Source organism: Indicator indicator, unplaced genomic scaffold, assembly GCF_027791375.1.
Source record: "Indicator indicator isolate 239-I01 unplaced genomic scaffold, UM_Iind_1.1 iindUn_scaffold_61, whole genome shotgun sequence".
Lineage (NCBI taxonomy): Eukaryota > Metazoa > Chordata > Aves > Piciformes > Indicatoridae > Indicator > Indicator indicator.
In genome coordinates, this window is record NW_026539192.1 from 240,847 (window position 1) to 256,361 (window position 15,515).

General features: G+C 55.6%; 1 protein-coding gene across 1 annotated transcript; it reads right to left on the minus strand.

Moving 5' to 3' along the window:
• Positions 1-911: 911 nt before the first annotated feature.
• LOC128980066 (keratin, type II cytoskeletal 6A-like) lies at positions 912-7,182 on the minus strand. Its single transcript, XM_054398505.1, has 9 exons — positions 6,706-7,182; positions 5,291-5,505; positions 4,537-4,597; positions 3,841-3,936; positions 3,421-3,585; positions 3,112-3,237; positions 1,969-2,189; positions 1,632-1,663; positions 912-1,108 (listed from the first exon to the last, which is right to left on the minus strand). Exons 1-9 carry the CDS (start codon positions 7,180-7,182, stop codon positions 912-914), a joined length of 1,590 nt encoding a protein of 529 aa, XP_054254480.1.
• Positions 7,183-15,515: the final 8,333 nt, after the last annotated feature.

The window sequence follows — 15,515 nt, forward strand, 5'->3', positions numbered from 1 at the left end:
GGGGTTGCTCTGACTCCCCTGCTAATTAGCTGCCTATTGTTAGAAGCTGCTGGAAGGTTCATCAGAGGCTTGGCACTGCCCCTTCTGCCCCTGGCTGCCAGGCTGTGGGGTGAAAGCTGCACACTCAGTGAATTTTTTTGGGGCCTTTCCCCCCTCTGCCTGGCTCTTGCCTTGGCCTGCCCTAGTGTTTAGCTCCCAGCTGTTTGCCTTGCACTCCTTGGGGAGGACTTTGCCATCGAGCTGCCTGGGCTGGGAGCTGGGAAAAACGTGGATGAGGAGCAAAACGAAAAGGGGGTTGGGGAAAAAAAAAAAAAAAAAAAGCTGAGCTGAGTCTTCAAGCTGGGCAGGGCTCTAGGAGAAGTGCTGGTTAGTTGGATTTGCATTGGCTGCTCGCCCCTCACCCCTCCTTTAATTAAAAGGACCACAAGAAATAGGCTGAAAATGACAAACTTGCAAATCTTTATTAGACAAACACCAGAGAGTGGAGAGAGACAAAACAGTCACAGGACAAATTTTATATATACAAAATCTGGGCCCCCCCCCCAAAAATACCCAAACAAAACCAAACCAAAACCCAAACAAACCCCAGCAAAACAAGAAAAAAAAAAAAAAACAACCAAAACCCACCCAAAACAAAACCCCAGCCCAAAGACACAATAAAAACGCTGAGCTGGGTGGGACAAGCAGGCTGCAAAGGGCCAAACAGTTGAGCTCCAGCAGCAGAGCCCCACACGAAGCAGGGCAGAGGACACAGCTGAGAACGAGCTCCTGGAGGGAGGCTCCTGTGTGACAAGAGAGGTTTTAGGTGGCCCTCAACCTGCTGACCCCCCCCCCCCCCCCCCCCCAAGGCTTGAGTGAAGAACCAGCCTGGAGGTGTCCCCTGGCCACTGGAGGTGTCTGGAAGGCAACTTTTAGCTTCTGTAACTTCTTCTGGTGGAGGAAGTTGAGACAAACTTCATGCTGGAGCTGCTGCCCCCTCCCAGGGTGGTGCTGCTCAGCCCAGGGCCACTGCTGCAGTTGAAGCTGTTCCCCATGCTGCAGATTCCCCCTCCCATGCTGAGGTTGCTGCCTCCTCCATAGCCTGTTCCCACAGTTGTTCTGGTCACAGCTGCAGGGAGAAGGAGAAGAAGGATGAGGGGAAGGGGAAGGGGAATGGGGAAGGGGAATGGGGAAGGGGAATGGGGAAGGGGAATGGGGAAGGGGAATGGGGAAGGGGAATGGGGAAGGGGAATGGGGAAGGGGAAGGGGAAGAGAGAAGGAGAAGGAGAAGGAGAAGGAGAAGGAGAAGGAGAAGGAGAAGGAGAAGGAGAAGGAGAAGGAGAAGGAGAAGGAGAAGGAGAAGAGAAGGAGAAGGAGAAGGAGGAGGAGAAGGAGAAGGAGGAGAAGGAGAAGGAGGAGAAGGAGAAGGAGGAAGAGAAGGAGAAGGAGAAGGAGGAAGAGAAGGAGAAGGAGAAGGAGAAGGAGAAGGAGAAGGAGAAGGAGAAGGAGAAGGAGAAGGAGAAGGAGAAGGAGAAGGAGAAGGAGAAGGAGAAGGAGAAGGAGAAGGAGAAGGAGAAGGAGAAGCTTTCAGTTTCTCTGGGTGTTGGTTCTTGGTGCAGGGACACCAAAGCTTAAATACTTGAGAGACTTACAGATATTCACTGGGACACCATCTCCAGCCAGCCTGTGAGGGGACAGAACACAAGAAGGGAAGAGGATGAGGAGTCTGGGGATGGTTGCGGGGGGAAGCAGAAGAAGGAACTTTTCCTAGAGACCTTTGGGCAGCAAGACAGAAACTTGACATAATTTGGAGATGCTTCCTCCACCTTCTTGCCTTGTGACACCTGGGGGCTTCTGTTGGCTGAGACACCCTTCCCACCTCCCCCTGCCCACTCTCTGCTGCCCTGCTCAGCACCTCAGCAACTCTGAGCACCTCCAGCAGATGCATTGCTTGGTCCCTCCCGCATCAGAGTTTTGTTTGCCACTCACCTGCACTCCTCCCCCTCCAGCAGCTTCCTGTAGGTTGCAATCTCGATGTCCAGGGCCAGCTTGACGTTCATCAGCTCCTGGTACTCCCTCAGCTGCCTGGCCAGGTCAGCCTTGGCCTGCTGCAGGGCATCCTCCAGCTCTGCCAGCTTGGCCTTGGCATCCTTGAGGGCCAGCTCCCCGCGCTCCTCAGCGTCGGCGATGGCTGCCTTCAGATTTGCACACTACAGAAGAAAACCTCTGGTCAGGGTCTCCAGACCAGACCTGGACTTGTTCTTCACCTGCTCTGAAGCCACAAGGTCTTGGTCCAGCACCAGCAGGACAACCATTGCAGAGTCATAGAATGGTTTGGGGCTAGAAGGGACTTTAAAGATCATCTAGATCCAACCCCCTGCCATGCCCAGGGACACCTCCCACCAGCCCAGCTTGCTCAGGGTCTCATCCTGCCTGGCCTTGAGCACCTCCAGGGAGGGGACAGCCACAGCCTCCCTGGGCAGCCTGTGCCAGGCTCTCCCCAGCCTCATTGGAAAGAATTTCTTTCTCCTCTCCACTCTCCATCTCCCCTCTCCCAGCTCCAATCCATCCCACCTCATCCTGCCACTCCCAGCCCTTGTCCCAAGTCCCTCCCCATCTCTCCTGGAGCCTCTTAAGCTACTGGAAGCTGCTCTAAGGTCTCCTTGGAGCCTTCTCTTCTCCAGCCTCACCAGCCCCATCTCCCTCAGCCTGTCCCTGTAGGATCTTCAACCATTTCACAGAACGGTTCCAGGTCCCTATTTCTAGTCCCTCTCTGGTTGTGAGAGGGAAAAGATGACCCTGAGCAGACCTTGCTTAGGCTACCTCTGAGGTTTTTCCTTCCCCTTCCTCATGAGTTAGGGGGGTCAGGGGTGCCCTCAGCCAGCTCCCAACCTGCATTAACCAAACTCCCCAGCTCCAAACTCCTCCTTAGCTCTCCCAACACTCCCTGCAGTGACTCCTGCTGAGGCTTCTGCACGGACATCCCCTCCGTGCTCTCCCTTCCTGACCCAGCAGAACCCACCCAGACCCTTCCAGTTTTCCTTCCCTGGAGCTGGCTGAGACAACCAACAAGAGGTCCAAGTGTGGTGGGGCAGGGGGGTGCCAGCTGGGGCTGGCAGCTCTGCCCTGTACCTGCTTCTTGACGCTGTCGATCTCCGAGCGCAGCCTCTGGACCTGGCGGTTCAGCTCCGAGATCTCCTGCTTGGTGTTGCGGAGGTCGTCCCCATGCCTGCCTGCTGTGGCCTGCAGCTCCTCATACTGCCACAGAGAGAGGCACAACCAGTCAGGGCAAGGGGTAACCAAGGTTCCTAAGTCCCTCCTGCAGCCTGGGGTCCTGCCATGCACCATGGCAGAGAAGCTTTTCCCTGGCAGAGCTTCCCCTTAGCTGCTCGAGACAAAGCATGAAGGCGACAGCACAGAACCACCCCCCTGGCACTTCACCTTGGTTTGGTACCAGGACTCTGCTTCAGCCCTGCTCCTGTTGGCAATGTCCTCATACTGGGCCTTGACCTCTGAGATGATGCTGTCCAGGTCCAGGTTCCTGTTGTTGTCCATGGTGAGCACCACGGAGGTGTCAGAGATCTGCGTCTGCATCTGAGACAGCTCCTGCGAGGCAGAGGGGAGGTGGTGAGCAGCTCCGAGGGGAGCTGGTGAGCAGCTCCCCCCTGAGAGGTGCCCCTTGCATCCTGCCAGCCCTGGGAGAGGCTGCAGATCCTTATCTAAGGCAGCTCAGGCTGTTTGGTGTGACTCTAAAGAGGGATGGATTTAACATCTCCTGACGGAGGGGAGAGGAGGAAATTCGGAGGAAAGGAGGGAGGGAAACTCCTGGCTGAGGGCTGAGGTGTCCTGGGCTGTACTCACAGCTTCGTAGAGGGCTCTCAGGAAATTTATTTCTTCAGTCAGGGCATCCACCCTGGCTTGCAGTTCCACCTTGTTCATGTAGGCAGCATCGACGTCCTGGAGGACAAGAGGGGGAGGTGATGCTTTAAGCTCCTAAGGAGCAAGTCAGGAAACCTCCCTGCAGGGAAGAACCTTTGGGATATGAGTGGGGGAGGGGATGGAGAGGGAGTGGAGAGGGATGGAGAGGGGTGGAGAGGGATGGAGGGGGGGTGGAAAGGGATGGAGGGAGGGTGGAAGGAGGGGGGGTGGAAAGGGATGGAGAGGGATGGAGAGGGGTGGAGAGGGATGGAGGGGGGTGGAAAGGGATGGAGGGGGGGTGGAAAGGGATGGAGGGGGGGTGGAAAGGGATGGAGAGGGGGTGGAGAGGAATTGAGAGGGGGTGGAGGGGGGGTGGAAAGGGATGGAGAGGGGGTGGAGAGGGGGTGGAGAGGGATGGAGAGGGGGTGGAGAGGGAGGGTGGAGAGGTGGAGAGGGTGGAGAGTGGAGGTGGAGAGGATGGAGAGGGGGTGGAGGATGGAAGTGTGGAGAGGTGGAGATGGAGAGGGTGGAGAGGGGGTGGAGAGGGATGGAGAAGGGGTGGAGAGGGATGGAGAGGGGATGGAGAGGGGGTGAGAGCTCCCCAGAGCCCTCAGGAGGTGCCCTGCTGCTGGCTCTCACCTTCTTGAGCGTCACAAACTCGTTCTCCGCCATCGTGCGCCTGTTGATTTCATCTTCGTACCTGGGGGAGGGAGGCAGAGGAGCCTTTGTTTAGGCAGGTCCCAGAGTGGGGGGGGGGGGAGGAAGGTTTGGCTTTGTTGGAAGGAGCTTCCTCAAGAGCATTTTGCACCTCTCCTCTTGAATCAAAGGGCCAGGAGGCTGCTCCCCAGCCGACCAGTCAAAACAAGCCCAGCAGAGAGCCTGCCGAGGATCTCTCCTTTTTTTCCTCTCCTCTTTCTGCCCATTACTCATCCTCCTCCTGCCTTTCTTCAGCAATCTGAGCGTGCTGACCTGAAACTCCCAGCCCCTGCCTGGGTAATTGATTCCTTCTCAGGAGGTAATTAAGTTAATAAGGCTTTGATCCTAAATGATTCCCTGAACATTGCTGCTTCTGGATCTGTTACTCCGTTACCGTTCGTCACCAGCTTCACTGCTGGGGGGTTCTGCGTCTCAGACTCGCTTGGATCCCACCCCCAGCTGGCTTGAGGATGCTGGATGGAGGAAGGCTGCACCTACCTAGGTCAGGAGACCATAGCTCAAGGGACTTACTTCTCCTTGAAGCCCTCAACCACTGTCTGTTGACCAACTCTCCCTCCAGTCTGCCCTTGACATGCCCTGGACTTTGCTGGATCCCCCCCCCAGTGGGATTAAGGATGCTGAGTGGAGGAAGGCTGCACCTACCTAGGTCAGGAGACCACTAGCTCAAGGGACTTACTTCTTCTTGAAGTCCTCCACCAGGTACTGTGTGTTGACCAACTCTCCCTCCAGCCTGCCCTTGTCACCCAGCAAACTGTTCAGCTGCACCCTCAGGTTGTTGATGTAGGTCTCGAAGAGTGGCTCCAGGTTGTTCCTAACTGTCTTCATCCCCTGCTCCTGAAGCAGGCTCCACTTGGTCTCCAGCACCTTGTTTTGCTGCTCCAGGAATCGGACCTGCAAGCAGAAGCAGCCTGAAGATGTTTGGAAAGAGATGGTGGAGATCTCTCCTGGCACATTGTGGGCTCCTGGGGCAGGCTGAGGTGGTGAAGTCCTCCCTGCTGCTGGGTTTCATAGCCCAGTTCTCATCTGGTAGAAGAAGGAATTTGCTGTTTGCCTGCAGGGACCCAGCCTCTGGAGTGCCACCTGATTTTCTTGCCCCTTCTTTGCTCTGCTAAACCAAGACAAGCTGCAGCCACTCTGTGGCATTTGGCATGAGGAGCCAGGTAAGGAGCAAACCAGGGGTTCCAGATTCCAGCAGCCTTTCTCCTTCCCTCCAGCAAAGCTCCCCCCACCCCACAGCAGCTCCAAAATATTGCAACACTGCCCTGAAAGCCCAGGGAGGATCTGCTGAAGCACAGCAGAACTCAAGCAGATTGCTCCTAGGAGAGTTAGCAAGGAGCTGAAGCAGGCAGGTAGTGTCAGGTGTTTGGAGCTAAGGACCCAAAGGTGCTGCTGCTGCTGCTGCTGCCCTGGTGGCTTGAAATGCCTCTGAGGAAGTCCAAGCAATGGGAAGCTTCCTTCTCCCTGCTGCCAACTCATGGGGTCCCTTTCCCGGCTGTTTTTAATGGGTTGCTTGCATCTCATTTTAACCATCTGTGAAACTGCAGTCAGGGCTCCTCTAAGGCTCAATGCAGGGAGCCCAGCACCTCCAGGGGTTTGGGATTGCCTTCTAGAGCTTTTTTTTCTTTGCCCCACTGTCTATGAGATGCATCAAGCAGTCAGTGAGGAGTACCTGCAACAGTGGATGATTAATTCATAGCAACCACTGTGCAGCAGGTACCATTCCCTGGAGTTCCTGGGGACTGGGCATCCTCCAGTCCCATTCCTCATCTCTTTGCCTTCTTGCTCAGCTTCTGAGCTCAGAAGGTAGCTAAGGAAAGAGTCCTGCCCCAAAGGCAAAGCTGTTCCTGGGGACTGGGCATCTCCCAGTCCCATTCCTCACCTCTTTGCCTTCTTGCTCAGCTTCTGAGCTGAGAAAGCAGCTAAGGGAAGAGTTCTGCCCCAAGAGCAAAGCAATTCCTGGGGACTGGGCATCCTCCAGTCCCATTCCTCACCTCTTTGCCTTCTTGCTCATCTTCTGAGCTGAGAAAGCAGCTAAGGGAAGAGTCCTGCCCCAAAGGCCAAGCAGCTCTCTGGGGGCAGCTCCTGCCTCACCTTGTCAATGAAGGAGGCGAATTTGTTGTTGAGGGTTTTGATCTGTTCCTTCTCCTCCTTTCGGATCCTCTGGATGCTGGGGTCGATCTCCAAGTTCAGAGGTTTCAGCAGGTTCTGGTTGATGGAGACTTCTTGGATGCCCCCAGCTGGGAATCCAGGGCCCCCCATGCCCCCACCAAAGGCACCATATCCAAAGCCCCCACCGTAGACGCTCCCCGCCCCGAGCCCTGCGGATCCGTAGAAGCTCCCACCCCGGCCAGCCACAGAGATCCTCTTGCATCCACCAACGTTGTAGAGGCTTTTGCTTCCAAAGCCACCACCACCAACCCTAGCAAAGCCACTGCCAGCGTTGCAGCTGCCAACCCGGGTGACAGAGCAGGAGCTGAAGCTGGTCCTGCAGGTGTTGGGCACCACGGCCGAGGCGGCGCTGAAGCCGCTTCTCCCCCTCTGGATCCTGACGGTGGACTGGCGAGACATGGCTGGCTCTGGGCTGGGGCTGGGATGCTACAGCAAGGATAGAGGAGCACACACACACACAAAAAAAAGGAGCTGCTGGCCTGGAGCAAGGAGGAGGAGGAGGAGGGCAAGGCAAAGAAAAGATGAACCTGTGCTCTCCGTCAGCCGGGGAGAGCCCTTTTATGCATGTATGAGACTGGGATGGGTGGGATGAGGTGGATCATCTCCCTGATTAATTAGGCTTGGCATGTCCAACAGCATTCTGGAGGGTGAACTCACTCCTCACAACACACACCCTGCTGAAATAACACAGCAGCTTCTGAGCAACAGGGGCATTGTTTGGGAATAACTGTCGCCTGCTGCCTGCCCGCCTGCCTGCCTGCCTGCCTTTGGAGCCAGCCAGGCTCTGCTCCGCAGCAAAGCGGTCGAAAGTTGCCTCTGAGTCACCTTGGGCACAGGGAGGAAAACACCATCCCGGGCTGCCTGTCACTCAACACCTCCCTCATGGGAAAAACTTCATCCCTCAGGATTGCTTTGGCCCCTTCTGGCTTCACCAGGGAGGCTCTGAGGAGGGGCAGTCCCTAGGCAAGAACCAAGCCCCCCAGGGAATTGTCGTCTCCTGGGGGTCTGGGGGGTGTGCTGTGTGGTCCCCTCTGGGTCACCACCACCTGCAGAGAGTCTGGTCTCCATCCCTGGGTTTGCTCCCATCCCTCTTCTTTGCTCCCTCCTCTATTTTTTGCTCCCATCCTTGTCCTTTGCTCCCATCCCTGTCCTTTGCTCCCATCCCTCTCCTTCTTTCCATCCCTGTTTTTTTGCTCCCATCCCTGTTCTTTGCTCCCATCCCTGTCCTTTGCTCCCATCCCTGTCCTTCTTTCCATCCCTGTTTTTTTGCTCCCATCCCTGTTCTTTGCTCCCATCCCTGTCCTTTGCTCCCATCCATCCTTCTTTCCATCCCTATTTTTTTGCTTCCATCCCTGTTCTTTGCTCCCACCTCTGTTCTTTGCTCCCACCCCTGTTCTTGTTTCCATCCCTGATCTTTACTCCCACCCCTGTTTTTTTCCTTCCATCCCCATTTTTGCTTCCACCTCTGGTTTTTCATTCCTTCCATCCTTTTTGTTTGTCCCCGCTCCTGGTTTTGCTCCCCTCCCAGTTTTTGCTCCCCTCCTTTTTTTTTTTTTTTCCTATGTTTTCCATCCCTGTTCTTGTTTCCATCCTTGTTTTTCCTTCAATCCCTTTTTATTTCTTCCATCCCTTTCTTTTGGCTTCCATCCCTTCTTTTTCCTTACATCCCTTCTTTTTCTTGCCATCCCTTCTTTTCCCTGCCATCCGTTTTTTTTCCTTCCATCCCTTCTTTTTCCTTACATCCCTTCTTTTTCTTGCCATCCCTTCTTTTCCCTGCCATCCGTTTTTTTCCTTCCATCCCTTCTTTTTCCTTACATCATTTCTTTTTCCTGCCATCTCTTCTTTTTCCTTCCATCCCTTCTTTTTCCTTCCATCCCTTCTTTTTCCTTCCATCCTTTCTTTTTCCTGCCATCCCTTCTTTTTCCTTCCATCCCTTCCTTTTCCTGCCATCCCTTCTTTTTCCTGCCATCCCTTCTTTTTCCTGCCATCCTTTCTTTTTCCTGCCATCCCATCTTCTTCTTCCATCCCTTCTTCTTCCTTCCATCACTTCTTCTTCCTTCCATCCCTTCTTCTTCCTTCCATCCTTTCTTTTTCCTTTCATCCCTTCTTTTTCCTTCCATCCCTTCTTTTTCCTTCCATCCCTTCTTTTTCCTTCCATCCCTGTTTCCTCTTCTGAAAATCCTCCTTCTGCAGGCTGATTTTGCTGTTCACCAAACAATCCCCAGCCCCACAGGGATGGAAGTGAAGGGCTTGGCCCAAGTCCTTTCTTCAGGTGAGGACTTTGGCATCCACCACTGAGCTCTGTCACAGCTCTCCTCTGTCACAAATGGTTGGCTTGGAGCATTTGGGGCTTTGAGGTTTCTAGCAGGGTGCAAACAAACAAACAAAAGGAGGAGGAGAGGTTGTGGGAATGGGAACTGCTCTGACTCCAGTGGCTTTTATGGAAATGGATGCTCCAGGGCTGTTCCCAACTCTCCCTTTATAAACACAAAGCAGCTTCCCTAAGATTTAAGCAGCTGGAATCCCTGTGGGAAGTGCTCTACAGGATTCCATCTGCACAGACCCATGGCAGTCTGGACACACTGAGGCATCCCTGAGCTTAGTTCTGGGGTCCCCAGCACAGGAAGGACCTGGAGCTGCTGGAGAGGCTCCAGAGGAGGCCACCAAGAGGATCAGAGGCTGCAGAACCTCCCCTGTGGGGCCAGGCTGGGAGAGTTGGGGCTGTGGAGCCTGGAGAAGGCTGCAGGAAGAGCTCAGAGCAGCTTGCAGGAGCTGAAAAGGCTCCAGGAGAGCTGTGGAGGGACTTGGGACAAGGGCTGGGAGTGGCAGGATGAGGGGAATGGATTGGAGCTGGGAGAGGGGAGATGGAGAGTGGAGAGGAGGAAGAAATTCTTAGCAGCCAGGCTGGGGAGAGCCTGGCACAGGCTGCCCAGGGAGGCTGTGGCTGTCCCCTCCCTGGAGGTGCTCAGTTTCAGTCAGGATGAGGCCCTGAGCAAGCTGTGCTGGTGGGAGGTGTCCCTGGGCATGGCAGGGGCTTGGAGCTGGCTGAGCTTTGAGCTCCCTTCCAACCCAACCCCTTCCAGGACTCTATGCTCCTGCAGCTCTCCTCTCCCAGCCACAGCCTCCAGCCCTGAGCTTTGCTTCCAGCGCAGCAGAGGTTTGAGCTGCAAGGCAAAGAGGAGAACAGGACCCAGAATCCCTTCTGAAGGGCAGAATTGGTTTCTTCTTCTTCTTCTTCTTCTTCTTCTTCTTCTTCTTCTTCTTCTTCTTCTTCTTCTCACTGTGTTTTGGGTTGTTCAGGCAAAGGTGAGTCACCCAGAATTTAATTATTCAGGAGGCTGAAGCTGCCAACACATCTCCCCCCTCCCCCTCCCCAAAGTGCTGTGAGATCACAGGAGGGGTTGGAAGAGACCTCTGGAGATCCTCCAGCCCAAACCCCCTGCCAGGGCAGGATCATCCAGGGCAGGCCACACAAGAACACATCCAGATGAGCCTTGAAAGCCTCCAGAGAAGGAAACTCCACAACCTCTCTGGGCAGCCTGCTCCAGGCCTCCAGCAACCTCACCCCATGAAGAGGTTCTGCTGGTGTGGGGCAGGAGGAAGCTAACAGTGAGAGCTCTGCTGGGGGGAGGCTGTGGTGCTTCCATCTGCCCTGCAAGGGAAGGGAAAGGCAAGGAAGGAAATTCTCAGAAGTATTTCGTGCTCCCATTGCTCCTCCAGCTGCTTCCTTGTGTTTGTGGTTGAGTTCTCAGGTGAAGGAGGGAGGATCAGTGGCAGCTCTTGGGGTGTTCTGATGCCTGTTGCAAGATCAGTTATTAGCTGTCATGTTTGATTGGATTTAAAAAGAGGAAAGGGGAAAGGGGAAAGGGAAGGGAGGAAAGGGAGAGGGGAAAGGGAGAGGGGAAAGGGAGAGGGGAAAGGGAGAGGGGAAAGGGAGAGGGGAAAGGGAGAGGGGAAAGGGAGAGGGGAAAGGGAGAGGGGAAAGGGAGAGGGGAAAGGGAGAGGGGAAAAGGGAGAGGGGAAAGGGAGAGGGGAAAGGGAGAGGGGAAAGGGAGAGGGGAAAGGGAGAGGGGAAAGGGAGAGGGGAAAGGGAGAGGGAAGGGAAGGGAAGGGAAGGGAAGGGAAGGGAAGGGAAGGGAAGGGAAGGGAAGGGAAGGGAAGGGAAGGGAAGGGAAGGGAAGGGAAGGGAAGGGAAGGGAAGGGAAGGGAAGGGAAGGGAAGGGAAGGGAAGGGAAGGGAAGGGAAGGGGGCTGCAGTGTTTGCCCAGCTGGGCTGTCTCATGGGGTCTGTCTGCAGCTTTTGGTTGATGGTTGGACTCTAAGGTCTTAAAGGTCTTTTCCAACCTCAGTGATCCTGAGTCCCATCCATGGGCACTGGGAGCAGAGAGGTTGCCACCAACAGGCCTGCAGCCAACAGGCAGTGAAGCATTGATCAGCCTTGGGGTCTTGGATTCACAGAACTCTTTGGGTGGGAGAAGACCTCTAAGAGCATCAACCATCAACCCAACAGCACCATGGCCTTAAACCATGTCCCCCCCCAACTGGCACATGCCATGACAGGGGGGAGACACTGGAAGAGGCTGCCCAGGAGGATGCCTCCTCCCTGGAGGTGCTCAAGGCCAGGTTGGATTGAGGTCTTGAGCAACCTGGGCTAGTGGGAGGTGTCCATGGTGGGGAGGATGGAGAAGATGACCTCTAAGGATCCCTTCCAACCCATTCCATTCTATCTCTGACCTCAGTGCCTGAGGTTGACCTCCCTCCAGCACAGCCTAGAGATGGAAGCTCCCCCCCCAGAGCAAGACACTCAAAGGCAGACCCAAGCTGCCAGAGCCTGGGGCTCCTTTGGGCATTGCCCTCCTTGGCTGCTCTCCACCTCACATACCTTTGACCCTCTGAAAGCTTTGCTGTCCTCTGCTGTGATCCATGGAGCTCCACCCTTCTCCCATCCTCAGGTAGGTGAACAGAGAGGTCCCTGAAGATGCCTTTCCCCCTGCTGGGTAGCCCAGGTGGCTGAGCCAGGCTGAGCAGCATCAACCAGGCTGAATCCCACCCTGGGCTGCCAGCTGAGCTCTGAGGTGTCAGCACTTTCCTCTTTTTTTAATTTTCTCCCCTGGGGCTCCTTTTCCACCTGAAACTTGCCCTTTTTTTTTTTTTTTTTTTTCCTTCTTTTATTAATTTTTGGCTAAAAGACCAGCAGCAGACTGCCTGGGAGTCCGTCCTTAATCATGGTAATGAGGCAGCTCCTCCTGGGACCCAGGCAAGAGAAATTAATTTCTTTGCCATTTCACATTCACAGCAGGGTGGAGGTGATGTGGTTGTCGCTCACCTGGAAGGAATTTCAGAGGTAATTACCAAAAGGCAGAGCTGTGAGCACCCAGGAGCTGTAGCTACAGGTTTGGGGTATGGGATGATGGCAAAGAGAGAAGGGAGGGGAAAAAAGGGAGGAGGGGGGGGAGGCCCCCACCCTGCTTGTGTTGATGAAACAAAAGTTTCCAGGTAGCTCCTGGGGGAGTGTCTCCTGTGCAGCTCCAGGCATGTGGTGGCTGTGCTGGGAGAGGAACTGCTTCCCCTCCACCAGGGCATGAAGCCTCTGCTCACCCAAGCTGCTCTGTCCCTGCTGCGCCTCCTAACCAAGCAAAAGGAGCCCTGGTGGGGCAGGTCCCAAGGGTGACAGTCCCCAGGACGTGGCTGAGGTCTGCTGCCAGGCTCAGCAGGCTCCAAAGACTCCTTTCCCCATTCCTCCTTCCCTTCCCTCTTCATCCATCCCTTCCCTCTTCCTCCTTCCCTTCCCCTTTTCCCTTCCCCTTTTCCCTTTCCCCTTCCCTCTTCCCCCTTTCCCCTTCCCTCTTTCCCCCTTTCCCCTTCCCTCTTTCCCCCTTTCCCCCTTTCCCCTTCCCTCTTTCCCCCTTTCCCCTTCCCTCTTTCCCCCTTTCCCCTTCCCTCTTTCCCCCTTTCCCCTTCCCTCTTTCCCCCTTTCCCCCTTTCCTCTTTCCCCTTCTTCCTCCTCCCTTCTTCCTCCCAGGCTGAGCAGAGGGGGCAGGCAGCAGTGGTTGCAAATCCTACCCAAAAGGCAGGAGATGCTTTACACCATGTTGGAAAACTGGGAGTGAAGTCTTAGCTGAGTCTGGCTCTGACATCATCACTCTGACAGCAAAGCAATGACTGTGCTGGGAGAAGGGGAAAGTGAATCCTGAGCCTGCCAGGGCAGCAGGGGATGAGGAAAGTGAATCCTGAGTCTGTGAGGGCAGCAGGGGATGAGGAAAGTGAATCCTGAGTCTCTCAGGACAGCAGGAGATGAGGAAAGTGAATCCTGAGTCTCTCAGGACAGCAGGAGATGAGGAAAGTGAATCCTGAGTCTCTCAGGACAGCAGGAGATGAGGAAAGTGAATCCTGAGTCTGTGAGGGCAGCAGGAGATGAGGAAAGTGGGGATGAAGGCAGCAGAGGCAACCCCAACCCCACGAATGAGAAATTTCCACCATGTTTTGTGTTCCCAGCCAGTGCCCAGGGGCTGCTTCCAACCTCCTCCTTTCACCACCTCCTCTCCACTGGTCAGGCACTGGCCCAGGCTGCCCAGGGAGGTGGTGCAGTCCCCATCCCCTGGAGGGCTCTCAGAACCACTTGGGGCCATGGTTTGGTGGCCATGCTGGGGCTGGGTTGCTGCTTGGTCTGGAGGACCCTCAGAGGTCTTTTTCCACCCCAAACTCCTCTGCTTTCAACGACCTCCCTGCACCTCTGCTCCTCCCCAGCCCCAGCCTGAGTCTCCTGGTGCTGGACTCCACCTCTCAGCCAAGGCTGCTGCTTGTGGAAGGCTCTCAGGGTGTTTTGGTGGCACAGAGACCTGGATCCAGAGGGGAAGAGCATTCCTGGCTCAGCCCAGGCTGCTTCACCTGTGCTACCCAATCTCAGCTTAATTAGCAGCAAAAGGCAAGGCTGTAATTTAGGTTAATTGCCTAAATGAAAGCCTCTGGGTTAAACTTGGGCTGCTAACCTACATTCAAACCCTACTCATTTGATGCTAATTTACCTTTTTCATCCCAAGCTCATCAAGTCCTGCAGGTCCCCCTTGGCTTTTGCCACTGTGGGGTGGGGGGAAGGAGTGAGACAAGGTGGGGGAAGGAGTGAGACAAGGCAGGGGGAGGGCCACACAAGCCCTCCACACCCCTCTGCTGCAGGGGTGGGCACCTCAGAGAGACCTCTTTGAGCAGCAGGCAAGTGGCCATGGATGCCCTTTCCTGGAGGGATGAATTGGGATGAGCTCCTCAGCAGCTTTCCCATAGGTGTTGCCCCGTGCTGGGTGTTGCAGCTCCTTTGAGCTCGTTCCCAGCTGTATCTGGAGGCCAGGCAGCTCCAAGCAGCAGAGGACTTTGAAGTGTAGGTGTGACCTGCTTGCTCCAGATGATTGTTTTCTGGGCCAGCACAGAGGCCCTGCTGCAGCCCAGGCTCCTGGAGCAGCTTTGCCTTCCTCGTTGCCTTCTTGTTGCTTCCAGAGAGAGCAGGGAGGTCTCCTCTCCCCCTTCTGCCTTCCTGCCTCTTGGAAGAGCCTCTGAGCTGAGCTGAGCCTTGGCTGAGAGCTCCTCCCTGCCACAGAAACCTGAAAGTCCCCAATTTAGGCTTTTTTCTTTCTTTTCTTTAAGCCTAGCTCTAAGCCCTGGGCAGGGCTGCAGGGGCTGAGCTCTGCACCAAGCTCCACCTGGGAAGATCTTTCACCACTGAAGGTTATCACAGCAGCTTGGGACCATCTCCCCCTGCCTCCTGACCTCAGGAAATGGCTTTTCACCCAGCTAGGGGGAAAGCAAGGCCTGGGAGCAGTGTTGCTGGGAATTCCCATTCCTCTGGAGCAGCTCTTTGCCTGCAGGGTTGCTCCTTGTCCCTCCTCAGCTCCATCCTGCTCTGAGCAGCTGCTCCTGGTTGGAGTTGCCTCGCAGAGAGCCACAGCACTTGGGGCAGGTTTCCTTTCTTCCCCATGGAAGCAGATTGGATCCTCACAAGGCTCCTCTGCAGGCCTGGGAGAGGAGCAAGGATCACTCCTGACCCCTGGGAGGTGTCATGGTGACCGGGAGGGCACCCACATGAACCTGGAGGTCCCAACTCTGCTGCCCCATGGCACTGCCAGAACGTCCTCAGTCTGCTCTCTCGTGCACTTGGCACCACCAGAAGATCCTCACTGCTGTCCCACAGCTCTTGGCACCACCAGAGGATCCTCACTCTGCTGTCCCATGGCACCACCAGAAGATCCTCACTGCTGTCCCATGCCACTTGGCACTGCCAGGAGCTCCTCACTGCTGTCCCATGGCACTGCCAGGAGGTCCTCACTCTACTATCCCATGGCACTGCCAGGAGGTCCCAAATGCTGTCCCATGGCACTTGGCACTGCCAGCAGTTCCTCTCTGCTGTCCCATGGCACTTGGCATGCCCAGACTCTGCCCTCCAGCTGCTCTGGGCCATGGGATGCAGCACTTGGACTGAACCATCCAACAGCTCCATCCCTCCAGAGCAGCTCCATCCCTCCAGAGCAGCTCCATCCCCCCAGGGCAGCTCCATCCTCCCTGGGCAGCTCCATCCCCCCAGGGCAGCTCCATCCTCCCTGGGCAGCTCCATCCCCCCAGGGCAGCTCCATCCTCCCTGGGCAGCTCCATCCTCCCTGGGCAGCCTGTGCCAGGCTCTCACCACCCTCAGTGCCAAACAATTCCTTCCTTAGGTCCCATCCAACCCCCTTCCAGTTTCAGACCATT